Genomic DNA, 22,030 nt, shown 5'->3' on the forward strand with positions numbered 1-22,030 from the left:
AGAATCTTTGGCTAAGCAGATGTTGCTTCTTCAACGAAAGTAGTCATAGATAGAAAGATGGTGGCCAGTCCTATGCTTTTGTTACCTGCACAGGTGAGGCCACGCCCACCTCTAGTCACATGCAGAGGAAGTCTGTCCCAGCCCAGAAGGAAACAGGAAGTTTACCTGCTGGCTGGACAAACATTCCTCCCCATGTGTAAACATGTTCACTCTAGGAATGTTGTACTTGACTGCTCTTGTGTTTCACATCCCACAAATTTGTCTGCCCAGGAGCACTCAGTCATGTCAGTCAGACCCTTGTCCACAGCTCAGCCCCACAGGCGGAGCAAACTCAGTGAGCATCGAGCCCAAATTGCTCATGTCCCCTCAATTCTTCTGCAGGGTCCTTTGGGTCTGCCAGGACGTCCCGGAGAGCGAGGGATGAAAGGAGAGCCGGGAGAAACGGGCAAGGATGTAAGTTGGTGTTATGTACTGAGTTGAATAGGATCCAAACTGCAGCAGTCTGATTGGTCCTAGAACAATAGGATCCAAAATGCAGCAGTCAGATTAGTCCTAGAACAATAGGATTCAGAATGCAGCAGTCTGATTGGTCCTAGAACAATGCAGCAGTATGATTGGTTGGCAGGAACCACCCAATCATGCTCCAGAAAGAAGTGAATCCACAACCTGATTGGCTTACAGTAGAATTCCGGAATTAGCCAATCATGTGCAGCCCATTGTGTAAATAATGTATATAAAGCAGATACTTTGAGGGGACATTCATTCATTCCTCCTCACCACTATGAGCTGAATAAAGAGCATGAAATCACTTTGCATCCCTGAGTATATTTCAGTTGGATACCAAGAGGATTGTGCAGTGGGGGTTGGAATAATTCTGGCACTTTTGACAGCAAGTTGCCAGAATATTAATATTTTCAGCACTACAGCCTGCCTCGAAGAAGAAAGATCTACAAATCACATAACACCGGAGTGAGAAACCTCTGCCACATGTGGCACATGTGGCCCCCTCTATCTGACTTTTGGGATTCCCCCAAGGCCCTTCATGTGCTCACACTTTTCTCAAGTGCTTTGCCCGCCTAGAACGTGTCCTTAAAACTGGGTCATGTCCCTTGTTTTCCTGTACGGAGGAGGGAGAAATGCGTGTGTGTGCGTATGTAGAAATCTCTGGCATGGCTTTCTGTGCAAAGCTAAGAGTGGCCCCCATTGCTCCGCCCACCTTTGCCTCTGGCCCCACCCACCCCTGGCATGTGGCCCTTGGGCTGAATAGGCCTCTTGCCGTAGTCTTGTTGCCGAGCAACAGTGTGCAGATCTCAGTGGGGTGGGAGGCCAGCCGACCAGAGGAGCCTTTGAGGTGTACTTGCCTAGAGCTAAACTCAGCATCCGAAGTCAGGTCCAGTCCTAGGGCTGGGCAAAGAGCAATCCATGTGGGTCAGAAGGTCCAGGGGTCAGGGAATCTGACGATCATGGGGCCAAGATGAGCAGGAAGATCATTCTGGGAATGGAGTTGAGAGATGACCTAACCTGGGCAGTAAACAGCAAAGACCTGATGAAGAGAGCACAGCAGAGGTTGTATTTTCTGAGAATCCTCCGGAAAAACAATCTCTCAAAGGACCTGTTGATGGCATTTTACCATTGTACTGTGGAGAGTGTATTAACTTACGGTCTGCATGTGTGGTTTGGGAGCTGAACGGTCAGGGAAACAACAATGCTGTCCAGGGTTGTGAAGACTGCGGAGAGAATATTTGGGTGCACTCTTCCCACCTTGGATCAAATCTATGCTTCCAGGCAGTGCCATAAGAAAGCTGCAGAGATAGCGCAGGATAGTGCACACCCCGGAAATGATCTCTTTCAGCTTCTGCCTTCTGGAAGAAGGTACAGGGTTATAAAGACTAGGACTAGCCGCCTGAGAAACAGTTTCTACCCAAATGCGATTTTGGTTTTAAACGCAGTGTAAGGAGTCTCTATGGGAGTATATTGTATTTAAAAATGGGGTATCAGAGTTTTTAGGGGGCTAACCAGGTTGGGATAGCTGGAATAGCAGGCTTGTTGGTTTTTGAATGTCTGATGTAGTTTTTTCAATTTCATTGTTCTTGTTATGTACTGAGGTTTTCACCCTGGGCCAGCAGGGGGATACTGTAGATAGTTTTCACTCAGGTCCACATATGCAAATAAGGGATTGAAAGTGACGTTCAGTGATTGGATAGTTACAGAAAGTGGTTACTGTTGCGTTGTAGTGGAGCTCTATATAAGCAGGCTGGCTGAACCCTTCAGTTCAGTTCTGTTCTGGCCTATGAATAAACAAGAGCTGTTTAAAGAATCGCTGTGTCGTCTGATATTTTCACCCACAACTTAACAGTTCTGTATGGGACAATGACAATAAAGATTATCGTATCGTAGGGCCAGGAACCGCAAGCACTGTTACCAGCATCTGACTGCTGCTGGAAACTCTTCTTCAGAAGGTTGCAGCCAACTGGTTCCCATCCGTGCCTCCTCCTCTGTGTTCTTGAAGGCTGATCAGCTGCAAGTGGAGTCACTCCGCTTTCTCCCCCTTCAGGCTGCTGTTCTGCAGGCGAAGCTGACTCCAGGCCCATGACAGTACCCCATGCTTGCATTAAGGTGTAGCTCTGTGAAGTGGCCATGCTGAAACTTGGGTCCAGAATATATTGCACTGTGTTGCCCCAGTTACAGAGAACATTGAATGGAGAGTCTGTTGACAATTACAATGACATGTTGATAATTGAAATGTAAGATGAGCTCTGCTGGATCAGGCCAGTGGCCCATCTAGTCCAGGATCCTGTTGCCAGATGCCAGTGAGAAGCCCACAAGCAGAATATGATTGCAAGAGTGCTCTACTCACTAGTATTCAACTGGTACCTTTGACCATAGCTGTCAACTGTCCCTTATTTGGCGGGAAACTCCCTTATCCCAGCGCTGTGTCCTGCTGCTGTCCCTTATTGGTGATGTCCCTTAAATTTCCCGGGTTTCATGCTCACCCAGCTTGGGAGGGAAGCAGCGGCTTGGGGTCCTCCGCCGCAAGAGAGAACGCGCGCTGGCACCGTCGTCCTGGCGCGAGAAGTTCCATCAGCCATTTCCCAGCCGGGGGGGGGGGGAGGGAGAGAGACTCCCGCCCACACCGCCCGCGAGCCCAGAGGCGGCAGCGGTGGTGGCAGCTGAGGAGGCGGCCTGAGGGAGGAGGAAGAGGAAGGGATGGGGAGGGATGCAGAAAGGCAGCGCTTCAGCGGCTGTGGCGGCTCCGCAACCGCCTCATGCCGGATTGACAGCATCTGTCAATCCTACCAATGTAACTCATTACAATAGCAAAATACCTTATATGGGCTGCTGATCCCTTATTTTCGAGGCTGCTGGTCCCTTATTTTCAAATCTGTAAGCTGACAGCTATGCCTTTGACTGTGAAGACAAAGCATTAGCCATTATGACTAAGTAGCTGCCGGTAATCTAATTCTCCATAAATTTGTGTGACCCGCTTTTAAAGCCACGCAAGGCACTCATCCCTGGCAAGCAGAGTTGTGGATTTGTGGACGCCTGCTGCCACACCAGTGGAGATTGTGAGCATTCCATTCTACCCAGACGCTGAGGTCCAGCGCCGAGGGCCTTCTGACAGTTCCCTCCCTGTGAGAAGCCAAGTTACAGGGAACCAGGCAGAGGGCCTTCTTGGTAGTGGCGCCCGCCCTGTGGAACGCCCTCCCACCAGATGTCAAAGAGAACAACAACTACCAGACTTTTAGAAGACATCTGAAGGCAGCCCTGTTCAGGGAAGCCTTTAATGTTTCATGCATTACTGTACAGTGGTACCTCGGGTTAAGAACTTAATTCATTCTGGAGGTTCGTTCTTAACCTGAAACTGTTCTTAACCTGAGGTACCAGTTTAGCTAATGGGGCCGCCCACTGCCGGAGCATGATTTCTGTTCTCATCCTGAAGCCAAGTTCTTAACCCGAGGTACTATTTCTGGGTTAGCGGAGTCTGTAACCTGAAGTGTCTGTAACCCGAGGTACCACTGTATTTTAATATTTTGTTGAGAGTGGCTGGGGAAGCCCAGCCAGATGGGCGGGGTATAAATAATAAATTATATTATTATTATATTATTATTCATATGCAACTCTAAAGGAGGTGGTAAAGTATCTCAGCTCAGCACCTCTGACTCCTCTTTCATTCTGCTTTTCTCCTCCTCCTCCTAGGGAGCCAGCGGAGAGAAAGGAGACAAGGGCGAATCCGTAGGTTTGCAAATTCTCCTTGTTAGCCTTGCATGAGAGCCATCCATGGCATCTTTTCAAGTGGGCTAGCCTTCTGCATTCATATCTTGGGTTGTGGTGGTGGTTTCCTTGACAGCATATGTACGTCTTGTGTTTCTGCAGGGACAGCCTGGGCCCCCTGGAACTCCTGGAAAGACCGTGAGTAATGCTTGTTCTCCTGGGGAAATAGTGCAAGATGGGAAGAAAGAGATGGTGTCTCCTTGCTTGGCAAACGTGGCACAGATCAAAAGCCAGGCTAACTGGGGAGATTTGCTCCAGTTGAGGACTTTATTAAGGCCCAGGGATTGTATACTCATGGGGGTGGAAGATAGTGGATGCAGGACCCTGGGCAGGAGGCCGGGAAATGTTGCTCTCCCGGGGTGAGGAATTGGGAGGAAAATGCAACACTCCCAGGTGAGAGCTGAGACCTCCATTGGCTCCCAGTACATTTCCGAACACAATTCAAAGTGTTGGTGCTGACCTTGGAAGCCCTAAACGGCCTCAGCCAAGTATACCTGAAGGAGCGTCTCCACCCCCATTGTTCAGCCCGGACACTGAGGTCCAGCTCCGAGGACCTTCTGGCAGTTCCCTCCCTGTGAGAAGCGAAGTTACAGGGAACCAGGCTGAGGGCCTTCCTGGTGGTGGCGCCCACCCTGTGGAACACCCTCCCATCAAATGTCAAGGAAATAAACAACTATCTGACTTTTAGAAGACATCTGAAGGCAACCCTGTATAGGGAAATTTTTAATGTCTGATGTTTTATGGTGTTTTTAATGTCTGATGTTTTATGGTGTAGGGAGGCCCGGCCAGATGGGCAGATAATTATTATTATTATTATTATTATTATTATTATTATTATTATTATTATTTAGTATTTATACCCTGCCCATCTGGCTGAGTTTCCCCAGCCACTCTAGACGGCTTCCAATCGAGTGTTAAAAACAATACAGCATTAAATATTAAAAACTTCCCAAAACAGGGCTGCCTTCAGGTGTCTTTTAAAGATAGGATAGCTGCTTATTTCCTTCACATCTGAAGGGAGGGCATTCCACAGGGATTTATTTACTTTATTTACTTAAATTATTATTATTATTATTATTATTATTATTATTATTATTATTATTATTATTTATTACCTTCTGTGGGTGCTACTTTTAAGAACTCTCTTCTGTACTTTTGTAATTTTTGTAGCTGCTTTTTTTAAAAAAAATTATTTACATTAGTTTTCGGAATCTTACTGTATTATGGAAACCTTTAGTAAAAAGAATGAAAGCCATCTACATCACCCCCCCTTAGAAAAGAAGAAGAAGGAAGTGCTTGGAGAACATGGCCAAGAACCTGCAAGAGGTGCTTCTCATCTCTGAAAGGGGCTTTCTCCCCTCCCCACGTTCTTATCAATGTTCCTCTGACAATTGTAGGTTCTTCCTCTGGAAAGCAGAGTTGCTGTCAAAGGAGAGAAGGTACCACTTCTTCCCCTACTGAAATATTAGTGATATGACTGAATGTCTTGCATGACTTGGACGATTTCATTGGCTCGTGTAGAAACCCTTTGTGCATCTCCTGGGGGTATGGTCTTAGCTGCCGTTCTCCACCTAGAGTGGAGAACCTCAGGCCCTGGTCCAAAGATGGATCTCCAGCTGACCGCAGTGCTTCATGGATGGAACGACTCGCCACAGAGAATGCCAGTCCGTGGCTTGGATGCCCTTCATTCCACCGGAATCTGTAGGGGCAGATGCCAGATTTCTGTGAAATGAAGCCCATCAGGCATGGGTTCCCTCTTCGCCCTTCCCGCTTGAGAGCCCATCAAGCGAAGACTTCATGGCATCCTCAGTCGACCGTGTTGTGGTTGCCGCAGAACTGGAAGAAGACGTTGAAGTGAAGTGCCCAGATGTTCCTGTGGCGGTGCCAGTTGTGGAAGACATTGAAGTGAAGAGCCCAGATGTTCCTGGTGGTAGTGCCAGTTGTGGAAGAGTAACCTGGTCCAAATCAAGGAGCACGCTGCCACACATGAAGTCCAGGTTCACACCACTTCACATGTAGGCAGCACGGTAACCTATTTACAGAAAATAATTTCGAGAAAGCTCTGATGTCTGGAGACAACCCACACCAAGGGCTCTGGACCCTGCTGTGGGGTGGTGCTAGGGGTTCTGCCCATTTGCTTTACATATGGATATAAGAAAAGGCTTGCTAGGGCAGAGCAGAGGTCCATTTCACCCATCACGACCACAGTGGCCAACCAGATGTATCTTGGGAAGCCTGCAAGGAAGACCTGATTGCCACAGACCTTTCCTGATGTTTCTCAGTGATGCTGGGCATAGCATGTAGATGATAATCCACACCATCTCAGAGGCAGCTGCTGAGAATTGCAAGTGCTCAGGTCTGTGGGAATGTTCAGGTTGGCAGGAGAGGGGATATATTGTTTATTAATATCCTTCCTAACTAGTGATTAGGGACGCGGGTGGCGCTGTGGTCTAAACCACAGAGCCTAGGGCTTACCAATCAGAAGGTCGGCGGTTCGAATCCCCGTGATGGGGTGAGCTCCCATTGCTTGGTCCCTGCTCCTGCCAACCTAGCAGTTCGAAAGCACGTCAAAGTGCAAGTAGATAAATAGGTACCACTCCGGCGGGAAAGTAAACGGTGTTTCCATGCGCTGCTCTGTTTCGCCAGAAGTGACTTAGTCATGCTGGCCATGTGACCCGGGAAAACTTGATTTATTATTATTCAATCAATCAATCAATCAATCAATCAATCTTTATTACGGTTCAGAGACCCAACAAATTGCTACAAAGCAATGCACAATTCAGACAGCCTACCTCCAGGTTAAACAAGCATTTTGTTCAGACTTAAAGATAGGGATCATTGATTCTTGTGACCACCAATAAAAACTTTGCCACTGCTAATGTTCTAGCGTTTGTCCGGTCTTCCAATAATTATTCATTATTATGTTTCTATCCCCTTCTTGTAATTATTGTTTAAGTTTATATCCCACCCTTATTTTCTTTTTTCTTTATTGGCAGTTCTATACATATATATAATTTTTTATTAAATTATCTGTTTTACAATTAGAAATACTCATTTAAACGTCCTTAAAATATGAATGACTTCCCTTCTCCTCTTTCCACGGTTCATTTTGCATATCATAAATCCCTGCGTATTTTACAAAAACCCAAACCATTCAGCATTCCATTATTGCATCCACCAAAATTTATTTACACTGTTGAATTCAGCTTGTCAAGAAATCCTTTATTTTCTTTGTCCTGAATCGTCCAACCTTCCGCTCTGCCCCAGCAGTATTGGGTTCTCGTATTATGAGACAGAAAGAAAACCTTCACTTTCTTCACACAATGCATTATTGTATACATCTTTGGGTCGTTCCACATCAAATCAACACAAAAAACAAGGATTTCGCCACCCACCATCTTGGATTTTGATGAAACTTGGTGTACACCCTTCCCTTATGGTTGAAAGAAACCCCCTTAAATCCCCCCCCTATCTCAAACAGTTTTAATTTTATAGCACTTCAAATTCTAAAATTTTGTTAGAAGACATAAGAGACCCATAAATTTTATTCTTTGTTGAGAAAGAGCATGTCTTTGCAATAATTTTCACCATCAAAAGTTTTGATTCCATCGTGCTTTCACGCTGAAAATTTAGGTTTTCTAAACCTCATTTTTCCACCAAAAAACTACATTTATACATTTTTTAAGCATTTATAAAATCTTTTGAGTGCTGATGTATTTTTTCCTGAAATCCTCATCATGTTATTGAGCTCTGTGAAAAATTTCAAAGAGATCTGATCATTGGTTATGAAGAAAAGAATTAAAATGCACACAAGACAAAGGATCTCAAGAGGGATAGAAACACAGTTTTCACGAAACTTTGAAGTGCTATAAAATTAAAACCGTTTGAGATAGAGGGGGGAAAATTAAGGGGGTTTCTTTCAACCATAAAGGAAGGGTGTACACCAAGTTTCATCAAAATCCGAGATGGCGGGTGGTATGACCGTGTTGAACTGACATTGAATGACCCCTTTATCCTTCCCTCGCATCTAAACTACCAAACTCTGCATGGTATAAACTTCCCTCCCTGGGGAGTTTCTGTATCTCCTTGATCTTTTCTGTGGCCCTTTTCCGACAGAAGATCACAGGGTCGCAAAGGATCCGCTGCCTGCATGAATGTTCCGTTTCAAGGTCTGTACTTGAACTGACAGATTGATTTACTCACCTGTTTTTTTGCTTCTCTTCAAAGGGAGACCCTGGGCCACCTGGCAAAGGAACAGACATCAAGGTAAAACCAGACAAATGTTGGTTTGCATGTTGAAACACATTGATCAGCCCTCCGATAGGGTGGGCATAAAATGAAACTTCTCAGTGGCAGCTGGAAGCAAATTCCTTCCTTCCTTCCTTCCTTCCTTCCTTCCTTCCTTCCTTCCTTCCTTCCTTCCTTCCTCTTTCTTTCTTTCTTTCTTTCTTTCTTTCTTTCTTTCTTTCTTTCTTTCTTTCTTTCTCTTAATTCAATCTTTATTGGTTTATAATCAACACAGACACACAGCGAAAACAAACAAACAAAAACAGCACATAACTCATAAAAAGGGGGGGAAAGAAAGGAAAGGAAACAGTACAACGTCAAAACACAAAAACATTTCAGCCATCGACGTCCGACCTCCTTGGTGTAGGTTCTTCGTTTCCTTGTTACTCGCCTGTTTTCAACAAACTTAACCTGTGATATATCTTATTTGTGTTCTTTATACCTTATGCAATTTTGAGAGTTATTCAAAGCATTCTAAAGTTTTAATACAATGTTCTTTTAAATATTGCCTATAAATCTTTTTAAACTTTTGGGTCAATCTATCCCTGATCTTTTCCGTCATATTCGCTAGTTCCATGTATTCAAGCAGTTTAACTTGCCATCCCTCTTTTGATGGGATTTTATCTCCTTTCCATCACCTGGCAACCAGTATCCTTGCTGTTGCTGCATACAAAAAAATCCTTCTTTTCTCTCTCGGGATGTCTGATGCCATAATACCTAAGAGGAAGGCTTCAGGGTTTTTTTTGATAAACATTGTTTTAAACAGTTTTTTTTTTAAATTCATTATATATAAGTTCCCAAAAGCTCTTTATTTTTTTACAACCCCACCACATGTGGTACATTGTTCCCTCTAGCTCTCTACACCTCCAGCATAAATTGGTTTTGTACATTTTGGCCAATTTGCTGGGGCTGATGTACCATCTGTATAGCATCTTCATAAAGTTTTCTTTAATAGTAAAACAAGCCGTAAATTTCAGTTCCCTTCTCCATAATTTTTCCCATTCCACCACCTGTATGTTATATTCAAAGTCTGTCGCCTGCTGCACTATAACCGGTTTTACTACTTCTTTTACTTCCCAGTCTAACAATAGCCTGTACATTTTGGAAAGCAATTTGTCATTATTTTTCAACAGACCTTTCTCTAATTCTGATATTTCCGTCGCAAAAACAGGTGTTTTTAATCTACGTTAAAGATGTCGTTCAACTGGTGGTATTGTAACCAGTCTGTGAGATAATGTCTTATATCCTCAAACTTTCTCGGTTTTTATTGATTTTTGTCCTCCTCTAGCAGTTTCATAATGGGGTGAGCTCCCATTGCTCGGTCCCTGCTCCTGCCAACCTAGCAGTTCAAAAGCACATCAAAGTGCAAGTAGATAAATAGGTACCACTCCGGTGGGAAGGTAAACGGTGTTTCCGTGAGCTGCTCTGGTTCGCCAGAAGCGGCTTAGTCATGCTGGCCACATGACCCAGAAGCTGTCTGCGGACAAACGCTGGCTCCTTCGGCCTATAGAGCGAGATGAGTGCCGCAGCCCCAGAGTTGGTCACGACTGGACCTAATGGTCAGGGGTCTCTTTGCCTTTACCTTTAACAGTTTCAAAGGTGTGCCATTTTGGGGGCTTAAAAAAAGCAGTTTTGAAGTTGTGGCTTCAGGTGCAAGAAGCATCAAAGGCCAGGTGAAATATACTTGGAGCTGAGTGTTCATTTCATGCTCTTTATTTCAGCTCATGGTCATCAGTGAGTGAGTGAGTTCCCCCCAAAACCTCTGGCTATATATACATTATTTACACAATGGGTCCCACGTGATTGGCTGATTCAACTCCCCTCCTGGAGCCTGATTGGACTGCTCCTGCTGATTCACTTCCTTCTGGAACCGGATTGGGCGGCTCCTGCAGACCAATCAAGTTGCTGCTTTCTAGGATCCTACCTGCCAATTATTCCAGGATCCAAGCTCAGTACATAACACCAACACTGTCCAAAAAGCAAAGATCAGGAACCTGCAGCCATCCAGATATTGTTGGATTCTGATTGTTTTATTACATCATGTCTATGTCACTTTTATTATTATCTTTTTCTGCTTTGCTTGGAAATCACTTTGGGGCTTTCTTGGTAGGGTGTGCATATTTAATAAACCCAAACCTACATCTCCCATCAGCTCTGAGCTGGGGCTGATGGGAGTTGTAGTCCCAACAGCATCTCTGGAGGTCCATGAGATTGCTGTCTCCGGACAGCAGCCAACATCTGGCTTCATCCTATGGTTTATGCTCTGGCTGTGTATACCCATCTGTTCTGAATGGGAAAATGTATATTGGTTATGCACAGTCGGATCTCAAACCCCTATGCATCTAAATGGGTAGGTCTGAGGGGAATCAAAGGAGCTCATGTTGGGAAACTGTGTACGTGCAGCTACTCAAACAGAGTCAATTAAGGTTTGGCAGACAGCCAGAAGGCAATCTGAAGGAGTAAGTCTGCCTGGTGATAACAGAGACATGGAGACCGCTCCCTGATTGGTCAAGCTCTCTCAAGGGAGTGATAATTAATGGCCTACTAACTGGTAGTTTGGAGTTCAGTGGTTCACTGTGTCAGTGAGTGTAGGAGTTGTTTAGCCGTGTCAGAGAGAGCTAGCATAAAATCCGTGTTCTGTTCCTGTAAATAGTCCACTGTATATAATAAACACCTAACTACAAGTTCCTGGTTCCTGCTTCGTCTATCCTGTCTGCAGCCAAGTTGCCAACTGCTTCCGTGGATTCTGCGTTGACTCTGCTAGGTCTGGCTAAGATCCTGCAACTAGTCAGAAAGTTATGAAACACCAAATAGGTTTTGCCAATAGCTCAGTTGCTGGAATATAAGTGTAAAAAGCAGGAACTTTATAAAGGAAGCAATGGGACACGGGTGGCGCTGTGGGTTAAACCACAGAGCCTAGGGCTTGCCAATCAGAAGGCGATGGGGTGAGCTCCCGTTGCTCGGTCCCTGCTCCTGCCAACCTAGCAGTTCAAAAGCACATCAAAGTGCAGGTAGATAAATAGGCAGGAAGGTAAACGGCGTTTCCGTGCACTGTTCTGGTTCGCCAGAAGCGGCTTAGTCATGCTGACCACATGACCCGGAAGCTGTACGCCAGCTCCCTCGGCCAGTAAAGCGAGATGAGCGCCGCAACCCCAGAGTTGTCAGCGACTGGACCTAATGGTCAGGGGTCCCTTTACCTTATAAAGGAAGCAGGTATTACATTTCACTTTCCTTCTAACCTGTCCTAATATCCTCCCAGATTCTGAACTCTTAAAACTCTGCATCTGCTGCCAAGCCTGTCCCGTCACTTGAATAAAGATCTTTTTCTTAATTACACTTAAGAGTCTCTGTCTGAATCTAGACACATCAGAGAAATGTTTCATTTAAATGCGTTGTAAGCTTTGCATGAGAAATCGGGTTGGCGAAAACGGGACTCCACAGTGCCACCTGGTGTCGTTGAGTTATAATGCATATACAGTCCACATGGGGACACTGCAGCTGAAAACTATTTTTTTTGTCTCTTGCCTTTGCATTGCTCATGATGAACAATCCTGTTTATGACTACTGCTGCCATTTGTTCCGAGTGCAGGATCTGGAAAGACTCTTCGAAGCTTATGGCATCAAGGTAGGTTGCAACCTACTAAATGACCTACAGAGAGACAAAACTGGTTCTGGAATTAAGGTTTTGGAAATTAAGTCTGGGGAACTGTGTACCGGGAGCAATTTTATTTCTAAAGTTCTTTTTTTTATTTTTCACTTGCTTTTAACTTTTCAATAAAATTATTGCGTGGTTTTATGTTTTAATATTGTTGTGACGTATTTTTATGATGCTGTAGTATATATCTATATCTATATCTATATCTATATCTATATCTATCTATCTATCTATCTATCTATCTAGGGGCGTGGGTGGCACTGTGGGTTAAACCACAGAGCCTAGGGCTTGCCGATCGTAAGGTTGGCGGTTCGAATCCCTGCGATGGGGTGAGCTCCCATTGCTCGGTCCCTGCTCCTGCCCACCTAGCAGTTCAAAAGCACCTCAAAGTGCAAGTAGATAAATAGGTACTGCTCCGGCGGGAAGGTAAACGGTGTTTCCGTGCACTGCTCTGGTTCGCCAGAAGTGGCTTAGTCATGCTGGCCACATGACCCGGAAGCTGTATGCCAGCTCCTTCGGCCAATAAAGCGAGATGAGCGCCGCAACCCCAGAGACGTCCGCGACTGGACCTAATGATCAGGGGTCCCTTTACCTTTATCTATCTATCTATCTATCTATCTATCTATCTATCTATCTATCTTTCTTTCTATCATACCTCGGTTGTCGAATGTCATCCATTCCGGAAGACTGTTCGACTTTCAAAATGTTCAACAACTGAGGCGCAATGGGCAGACGGCAAGGCGCGTTCGAAAACGGAAGCATTCACTTCTGGGTTTTCGGCATTCGAAAACTGAAACGTTCAGCTTCCGACAAGATACCACTGTATAACTATTTTTCTAAACAGCTAAGTAGACCCACTAAACTCCTCACGCCGCTTTCTTACATTTATCTCTTACCTTCCTTCCATCATGGAACTGAAGGTGTCATTCACAATTTTGGCTTTAAGAATGTAGTCCCCACAAAAGTTGAGGGCTTACTGTGTCTTTTTAATAGCCTGCCATATATACAATCTGATATATTTGAACAGGTAATGACAGAAGATACATGGGAAAACAAATGTCAAAAGGTTTTGAATAAATGGACAAGTGATAGGAATTGGATAGCACGGGGGGGAGGCAACCCAAGCATTCAAATTAGAATGAATAATCTGTGCATATGGTTAAAGATTTGAAGAGAGAACAAGTTTTGGGGGGAGGAATTAAAGGAGGAAGGAAAAAAAATTAGGATAAATGAGTAGGGACAAAAGTATATACTGTTATGTAAAACTAATAGGAGGATGATTTTGAGGCATGTTATTGTTAGATTTTTGACTGAATGATTTTTTTGTAAGTTATTCAACATCCCTGGATGAAAGTGTGATGATAAAGAATGGGGAAAAATAAAAATAATAAAAAAATAGTCTGCCAAAAGCGCAAGGGGAAAAGGGAAGACAGAGAGGCGCTCCAGAATTTGGACCGTATTGTCTCGGCGGGACGCCCACACCAATCTCTCCTCTTGGTTGCTTCATGAGATCTAGCCTGTTGCGCCTCTTTGTTTTAACTTGCAGCTGGCGCTGTTGAAGGAGCTGTCTGACCTGCTCCTCCGGGATGGGGTTGAGCTGGTGAGCCAGCAAGTGGCCGGCTCCAGGAAGGGGAAGGGGAAGTCAGCCAAGAAGAAGCAAGGCTCTAAGCAGATCACGGGTGATGTGGTGAGTATCTCAGAAGGACAACACTATGTGCCACCCTCACAGGGGACACAGGAGAGGGCCTTCTCGGTGGCTGCTCCCAGACTTTGGAACTCCCTGCCTGGGGAAACTCAGCTAGCTCCTTCCCTCCTTGTTGTCCTTTTGCTGGCAGGTAAAGACAGTTTGTGATATTTATGATATTTAGAAACATGATATTTATAAAAATGAAATTATTATTATTATTATTATTATTATTATTATTATTATTATTATTTACTTATTTACTTATTTCACAACCCTACTTAAAACATGTGAAAGTTAGGCTACTAAAACAGATTAGAACAGGGGTCAGCAAACTTTTTCAGCAGGGGGCCGGTCCACTGTCCCTCAGACCTTGTGGGGGGCCGGATTATATTTTGAAAAAAAATAATGAATGAATTCCTATACCCCACAAATAACCCAGAGATGCATTTTAAATAAAAAGGCACATTCTACTCATGTAAAAACACGCTGATTCCCGGACTGTCCGTGAGCCGGATTTAGAAGGCGATTGGGCCGGATCCGGCCCACGGGCCTTAGTTTGCCTACCCATGGATTAGAATGATCTGAACTCTCTAAGTGGCTGGGTAGGTTTGAGTGAACCTTTTAGCCAGTGGCTGAAAGATTTCCGCCTCGGTGTTCTGGCAGGCTTTTGGAAACTGTCTGCTTTTAATGATAGGGCTGGTGCCGGGCTGTTCCTATTGTAATTATCTGTATGATTTTAACGGAGCATGTGTGTGTATAAAATGGTTTTAAATTATTTTAAATTATTGTTTTTTTCCTATGAAAAAAGCTATTTATAAAAATAAATTCATAATAATAATAATAATAATTTTATTTTTCCATGGCTAGTCCATTTGTATTCCTGGGCTCATACGATTCTTCATGCTGTTCCATTTGATTATTTATTACCATTTAACTGCCTTATGACCACCTTATACTGATACCTTTCTTTGTATTTTTGGTTTTAAATGTTGCATATACTTTTTTTTCTTTTTTCTAATTCTCTGACTGTGTTTTATGTAAGCCACTTGGGGATCTTGCATTTTAAGCGGTGTGTCAATATTACGAGACCTTAGAATTCCTATAACACATTTGTGTGTATAATTTTAGCAGAGCCCGTGTAAGTCTGATGTTCCCAGCGAGCATCTATTTAGCACCACCGAAGTGGCCCGAGAACAGCCGAGCATCGATTTGGAATCCCCATCTCCAGAAGCTGAGGAATATCTCTTGTCTCCCCCCACTTCCCTGCCTCCCACTCTTGCTCAGGTAATTGCTCAGATTAGAACTAAACTCAAAAAAATGGGGAAGGTTCATATTGTGAAGGTGAGGAATCATCTTTTCCTGGGTTGGTGGTCCCGGTTGGAACTGGTAGGGCAGGAGCCCGGGAGGCCAACACTAGGTGGCGCCACAGCCAATGATGGGCAGAGCCAACCAATTTGGTTTTGCCTCTGTCATTCTCCTTGCTGAGTTCTACAAAGACAACTAAGCTGCTTCTGGCAAGCCAGAGCAGCGCACGGAAACACCGTTTACCTTCCCGCCAGAGTGGCACCTATTTATCTACTTGCACTTTGAGGTACGTAAATAACCTTTTTTGAAACCTGGGAATTTCCATCTGAGTTACCCCCAACAAAAAGGACTCTGGGTTTTTTTGGAAAAGTACTTTTAAACATTTTTTTTCCAATTCATTATGAATTATTTCCTAATACTCTTTTACCCTTTTACAGGTCCACCACATGTGATAGAACGTGCCCATAGTCTCATTGCATCTCCAGCACTTATCAGATTCAGTCTTATACATTTTAACAAGTCTCCTCGCAGTTAGATACCATCTGTAAATCATTTTCAGGTCGTTCTCCAGCAGGTTATCGTTTCTCTAGGCTTCTCCTCAACTCCCTTCTAAGATAAAGTGGCTGGCTCAGCTCCCAGAAGTTATGTTCCCTGGCGCCTCACAAGCTGCATTTTCTTTATTTCATCAGACCATTGCAGATCTGAAGATCATGACAACTGCTAACCGCAATCCTGGTGACAACGTGGTGTCAGAAGTGACAGCCAACCACACAGGCCTATGGGAGCTGGATGCTGCGAAAGCCAAGGATAATCTGGACAGACAGAGCACAACTCTGCCTCAAAGGACGATGGAAGAGGATTCTTGGGAGCAGGCAGGAGCTACTGAGGCTGCCATCTTGGTGACCCAGGATGGAGTTTGGTCTCTGGAAGAGACATCTGTAAGGATGGAGACAGAGGGAAAGGTAAAGCATCGGTATTGTAAACCAGGAACAGAGGATCTTTTTCTCTTTTTTCTGCCAAATCATTTTTATTGATTTCCCAAATTTTACCAAATCCACCACAAATTAAAGCAAATTTAATACAATTTCCCCAAAAATTGGTTTCCCGCACTCCATCATTGATGTGTCCATAGTTTCCTCTTGTTGCTCCATTATTTTCCCAGTTATTTCTAATTCACATTCTTTTCCTTGCAATTAACCTTCTATTACAATAGTTTTGTTGTTGTTGTTAACTTATTAACCTTAACCATCAGCTATCCAGCTGCTAATTCCTGCACATCCAGTATTTTAACATTTCCAATATCTACAAGTGAGGTGACTCAACAAATTATCAATCCACAATAAATCAGTCGTTATTGTTTCGAAAATAAATTCCTTCCCTTCCTTCTGCGTGTATGGAAATGTAATAGTTCATTTTGACTGGAAGTTTTCCCTTTACTTCTTATCTGCACAGTCTGCTTTGTCCAGGAATCCACAGAACAAGGGATCTTTTTCAGCCCATGGTCTTTGATTCAGTAAGACCTCTAGCTTACTTAAAACAATATAAAATATTGATAAGAAAATACCAATAAGATCCAACTTTAACAACAAGCAGTCAATAAAAGTTATCAAAATATAGATAAAATCAACAGTTTTAAACACACACACATATGCAATAAAACTACATGGCTGAAATTTTGTAAACAAAAAGGTGTTTAGTGGGTGTTGAAAATAATATAGGGAAGGCACCTGCTTAATATCAATAGGCAGGGAGTTTCAGAGAACAGGTGATGCCACACTATAGGATCGATTCCTTGAAAATGTGAAGTGAATATTATGTGGCACTTGTAACAGCAATGATAAAAGCAGTCAAGTGGGCATATATCTTTCAAGTAAACTGGTCTCAAGCTGTCGAGGACTTTATGTACCAAGAGTAACACCTTGAACTTGGCCTGGAAAGCCAGCCTTTCAGCTGTGTAAACTCTGAGCTTGATCCTTAAGCAAAAATTATAGACCTCAACAAATGTGATAACCCTGATGCCGCTGCTATGTTTACATTTCAGGACATCCTGACTTTTTCTCAATATTTATCCTCCAGATCCTGATCCTCTTTCAAACTCTCACTTTATCAGTCTTTTTTTCCAGTAGCCTTCTTAGCTACACACCCAGAAGTATGCACAAGATTTCCAATGTGGTCTTACCCCTGCTGAGTAAAGTGATATTGTTGATTTTTGGATCTTTGAAATGATATTTCCGTTAATAAAAAATAAAGCGACATTGGCTGCATGTGCCGCAGTAGCACGTGATTGGCTCGTGTTCTATTTAATATCCCCTATGACACCCAAAAAGAGATTATTCTGTTTCCTCAGGTAGAACAGAGCTCCCTTCATCTTGATCCAGAGTCCCATCTACACTCGCTAGAGAATGCACCACGTCAGGTAACAGAGACCCCAGAAAAGATGAAGACAGATGGAGACCTATTCAGTGTAAGCACTACCTCCAGAACTCAATAAAGATGCATATTATTTGTCCGTTTTCTTTCTCTTCAGTGTGGGGGGAAATAGCTGAACTTATTCCAAGCCACAGCATCTTAAAAAGCAGAGACATCACCTTGCCAACAAAGGTCCGTATAGTTAAAGCTATGGTTTTCCCAGTAGTGATGTAGTTGTTTAGTCCTGTCCGACTCTTCGTGACCCCATGGACCAGAGCACGCCAGGCACTCCTGTCTTCCACTGCCTCCCGCAGTTTGGTCAAACTCATGTTGGTAGCTTCGAGAACACTGTCCCACCATCTCGTCCTCTGTCATCCCCTTCTCCTTGTGCCCTCCATCTTTCCCAACATCAGGGTCTTTTCCAGGGAGTCTTCTCTTCTCGTGAGGTGGCCAAAGTACTGGAGCCTCAGCTTCAGGATCTGTCCTTCCGGTGAGCACTCAGGGCTGATTTCCTTAAGAATGGATAGGTTTGATCTTGCAGTCCATGGGACGATCACTGCCTTGCGGTGGCGAAGGGCCTTGAATAACTCAGAGAAGCTATGAGCCATGCTGTGTAGGGCCACCCAAGATGGACAGGTCATAGTGGAGAGTTTTGACCAAACGTGATCCACCTGGAGCAGGAACCGGCAAGCCATTCCAGTATCCCTGCCAAGAAAACTCCATGGACAAAGACAACAGGCATAAACATCATGGCGAAATGTAAAGAAAAGGAAGGAACTTTCTATCACATGTGGTGGGAATGTCAAAAAGTGAAAAACTTCTGGGAAATGATATATAATGAGATGAAAAAGATGTTGAAATATACATTTATTAAGAAACCTGAAGCATTTTTACATGGCATTGTAGGAGATGATATTAATAGACAGGATTGTAAGTTGTTTTTATATGCAGTGATGGCAGCAAGAATATTATTGGCACAAAAATGGAAGCAAGAAGAATTACCGACGAAAGAAGAATGGCGGATAAAACTGATGGACTATACAGAATTGGATAAATTAACAGGAAGGATTCGAAACCTGTGGGACCGGAGATTCTTAGAAGACTGGAGTAAATATACAAACTATTTGAAAAGTAATTGTAATGAACAGATCACGCTAGTAGCACTGCAAGAAGTTTTGTAAGGACTATTTGAAATATTGCAAGAAAGACTATGAGGAGAGTTATTAGTTAATGCTAATTAAGAGTAATAGAGAAATTCAGAAATGGAGAATAAGTGATAAAGAACGAAAAATCACTAGAGGTGTTGACGGAAGTCTAAAACATTGTATAAGATAAGAAGTTACGTTATATGATTGTTTGAAATGATATGTTAAAAAAACCAATAAAAATGTACAGTGGTACCTCGGGTTAAGTACTTAATTTGTTCCGGAGGTCCGTTCTTAACCTGAAACTGTTCTTAACCTGAAGCACCACTTTAGCTAATGGGTCCTCCTGCTGCCGCTGCGCTGCCGCTGCACGATTTCTGTTCTCATCCTGAAGCAAAGTTCTTAACCTGAAGCACTATTTCTCGGTTAGTGGAGTCTGTAACCTGAAGTGTATGTAACCTGAAGCGTATGTAACCCTAGGTACCACTGTATATCTATCAAACAGAACAAACATCATGGCTGGTTCGAGCTAAAGTAGCAAGTCTCCGAATTTCTTAGCAGAAAGAGAATACAGCAAGTGTCAATAAGTAAACAGCGGCCAGCTACTCCTTTGCAAATACTCCAGTAATATCCATGAGCCAGTGTGAGGAAACTGACTTGGAAAAGAGATAGGGTGCTCGCACGTTTGGTTCGATGCAATTACCCGGCAAGGTTAAGGACCAAGGTGTGTTTCTGTTGATGCCCAACAGGTGCTGATCAACTGGAACATTTCTTTAGAGGCACAAAGGGCAGGACTGGAGTGGAGTGATTTAGGCCACCAGAGCTTTTAGGTGGCCTGTAAGTGGGTTCATTCTTAAGGAAATCAGCTCTGAGTGCTCACTGGAAGGACAGATCCTGAAGCTGAGGCTCCAAGACTTTGGCCACCTCATGAGAAGAGAAGACTCCCTGGAAAAGACAGTGGAAGACAGGAGTGCCTGGCGTGCTCTGGTCCAGGGGGTCACCAAGAGTCAGACACGACTAGACTAAACAACAAAACAATAATGTTTATTCTCAGCTTCCAAACTTGGAGGCAGCAGTTCTTCTGAATACCACTTTCTGGAAACAGCAGGAAGGGAAAAAGGCCCTTGTGTTTGAATCCTGTTTGCAGGCTTCCCACAGTTGTTGGCCACTGTGAGAACAGGATGCTCGACTAGGTGGGCCACTGGCCTGATCCAGTATGGATCAGACATTGCTGAGGCTGCATTGGCACAGTCCTCCGTTCTGCCCCAGTGGGGCAGTCTGCATCTTCTGAAAGGGCTTTTAGCACCTTGGGGCTGCTTCTTTGTCATAAAACTTCCTTGATTTTTGTCTCTGTAGGTGCCTTCCGGTCTTGAGCGGGAGACAGGGCCGAATTCTGCAGAGCATGTGTCGTCAACACCAACGGCATCCACAGAACTGCTGGCGCCTCTGAAGAAAAGAACCAAGGAGCGAAAAAGGGAGAAAGAAATCAGTCGGGTGAGTTAAGGGGAAGAAACCCAAGAGAGTCTACTTGGGTTTTTTTCAAATTTTTTCAAATTTTTAAATTAATTTTCCAAATTTATAAACAAACAAACATAAATCCTAACTGTAATAATTCCACTTTTGTTAACATTATTAAATGACTTCCTCATATCCCCCTGGCTGAATTTCAGTGTATATCATTGTAACAGTTTTCCAAAACTAATTTCTCATAAAATTTACTTAGTCAAGTAACATCTTTCTTTCTTTTCATATTAACTTTAAACATATTATTCTATAACATCACATATTTCAATCCTAAGCCAATCTGGTAATTGCAAGTAATTCTATTTAAATTATCTTAGCATATTTAGCTAAATAGTCTTTGAATTTCATCCATTCCTCCTGGTACTCCTTCTGGTCGCGGACGCTTCCGGTCAGGTCGGCTAGCTCCCAAAAGTCCATCATCTTCATCTGCCATTCCTCCACTGTTGGCACTTCTTGTAGTTTCCAATTCTTGGCCAACAAAATCCTAGCAGCAGTTGTGGCATACAAAAACAATTTAACATCTTTCTTGGGCAATTCCGGACCTATTATTCCAAGAAGAAAGGCTTCTGGTTTCTTAATAATTGTATATTTAAACATTTTTTTCAGTTCATTATAAATCCTCTCCCAGAAGTCTTTCACCTTGGGGCAGGTCCACCACATATGATAAAAGGTACAGTGGTGCCTCGCAAGACGAAATTAATCCATTCCGCGAGTCTCTTCGTCTTGCGGTTTTTTCGTCTTGCAAAGCACGGCTATTAGCGGCTTAGCGGCTATTAATGGCTTAGCGGCTATTAACGGCTTAGCGGCTTAGTGGCTATTAACGGCTGAGCGGCTTGGCGGCTTTAAGAAAAAGGAAACAAAATCGCAAGAACTCGCAAGACGTTTCGTCTTGCGAAGCAAGCCCATAGGGAAAATCGTCTTGCGAAGCGACGCAAAAACCGAAAAACCCTTTCGTCTTGCGCGTTTTTCGTTTTGCGAGGCATTTGTCTTGCGGGGCACCACTGTACCTTATTTTTCTTTACATTTCCAACATAGATTATCACTATTATGATAAATCTTTTACAGGGGTTAAGTACCATCTCTACATCGTTTTCATAATATTTTCCTTTAACACCGTACATGCAGTGAACTTGACCCCGTTCCTCCACAACCTTTCCCAGTCTTCAAACATTATGTTATGTCCCACATCTCTTGCCCAATCTATCATCACATCAAGAGAGTCTACCTGGAAGAGTTTGAATTTGATATCCCGCTTTATCACTACCCGAAGGAGTCTCAAAGCGGCTAACATTCTCCTTCCCTTCCTCCCCCACAACAAACACTCTGTGAGGTGAGTGGGGTTGAGAGACTTCAGAGAAGTGTGACTAGCCAAAGGTCACCCAGCAGCTGCATGTGGAGGAGCGGGGAAGCGAACCCGGTTCACCAGATTACGAGTCTATCACTCTTAACCACTACACCACACTGGCTCTCTTGGGTTGCCCTTGTGTGCTCGGAAGGTATTCTGGGACGGTGGTGATGCGCCAAATGGCTTCTGTGCATGTTACCACTGACCCTTGGATTGGTAACCAAGAAGCATGCTCTGGGTTGACCTCTGTGTAGATCAGAGCCTATTTTAAAGCACAAGAAGGGACACAGCTCAGTATTGCATTGCATGCAGAAGGTCGCAGGTTCAAAGATGGAGTCTGTCTGGCCTCTCTTGGGAGAGATTTCTCAATCTGCAAACATCCACAGAAGCAGCTCTTTCTG

At 43.8% G+C, this 22,030-nt stretch overlaps 2 protein-coding genes across 2 annotated transcripts in view; both read left to right on the forward strand.

Annotated features, from left to right (window-relative positions):
• LOC310744059 (uncharacterized protein) overlaps positions 1 to 20,263 on the forward strand; it is a gene marked incomplete at its 3' end in the record, with an annotated part of 75,206 nt that extends 54,943 nt beyond the window's left edge. The window contains exons 17-26 of the mRNA XM_083574802.1: positions 382 to 453; positions 4,198 to 4,233; positions 4,375 to 4,410; positions 6,049 to 6,222; positions 12,149 to 12,184; positions 13,761 to 13,901; positions 15,030 to 15,185; positions 15,896 to 16,144; positions 17,554 to 17,670; positions 20,117 to 20,263. Of these exons, the coding sequence (XP_083430928.1) occupies positions 382 to 453; positions 4,198 to 4,233; positions 4,375 to 4,410; positions 6,049 to 6,222; positions 12,149 to 12,184; positions 13,761 to 13,901; positions 15,030 to 15,185; positions 15,896 to 16,144; positions 17,554 to 17,670; positions 20,117 to 20,263 (1,164 nt within the window). The remainder of the gene's footprint in view (positions 1 to 381; positions 454 to 4,197; positions 4,234 to 4,374; positions 4,411 to 6,048; positions 6,223 to 12,148; positions 12,185 to 13,760; positions 13,902 to 15,029; positions 15,186 to 15,895; positions 16,145 to 17,553; positions 17,671 to 20,116) is intronic.
• The window catches only part of LOC310744058 (uncharacterized protein), a gene marked incomplete at its 5' end in the record, with an annotated part of 173,477 nt that overhangs the window by 51,073 nt on the left and 100,374 nt on the right, over positions 1 to 22,030 (forward strand). The window contains 11 exons of the mRNA XM_083574801.1: positions 382 to 453; positions 4,198 to 4,233; positions 4,375 to 4,410; positions 5,670 to 5,711; positions 8,500 to 8,538; positions 12,149 to 12,184; positions 13,761 to 13,901; positions 15,030 to 15,185; positions 15,896 to 16,168; positions 17,554 to 17,670; positions 20,117 to 20,254. Coding sequence (XP_083430927.1) covers positions 382 to 453; positions 4,198 to 4,233; positions 4,375 to 4,410; positions 5,670 to 5,711; positions 8,500 to 8,538; positions 12,149 to 12,184; positions 13,761 to 13,901; positions 15,030 to 15,185; positions 15,896 to 16,168; positions 17,554 to 17,670; positions 20,117 to 20,254 — 1,086 coding nt within the window. The remainder of the gene's footprint in view (positions 1 to 381; positions 454 to 4,197; positions 4,234 to 4,374; positions 4,411 to 5,669; positions 5,712 to 8,499; positions 8,539 to 12,148; positions 12,185 to 13,760; positions 13,902 to 15,029; positions 15,186 to 15,895; positions 16,169 to 17,553; positions 17,671 to 20,116; positions 20,255 to 22,030) is intronic.

The sequence above is a fragment of the Podarcis filfolensis genome (genome assembly GCF_964270895.1).
Source record: "Podarcis filfolensis genome assembly, chromosome: 10".
Taxonomy (NCBI): domain Eukaryota; kingdom Metazoa; phylum Chordata; class Lepidosauria; order Squamata; family Lacertidae; genus Podarcis; species Podarcis filfolensis.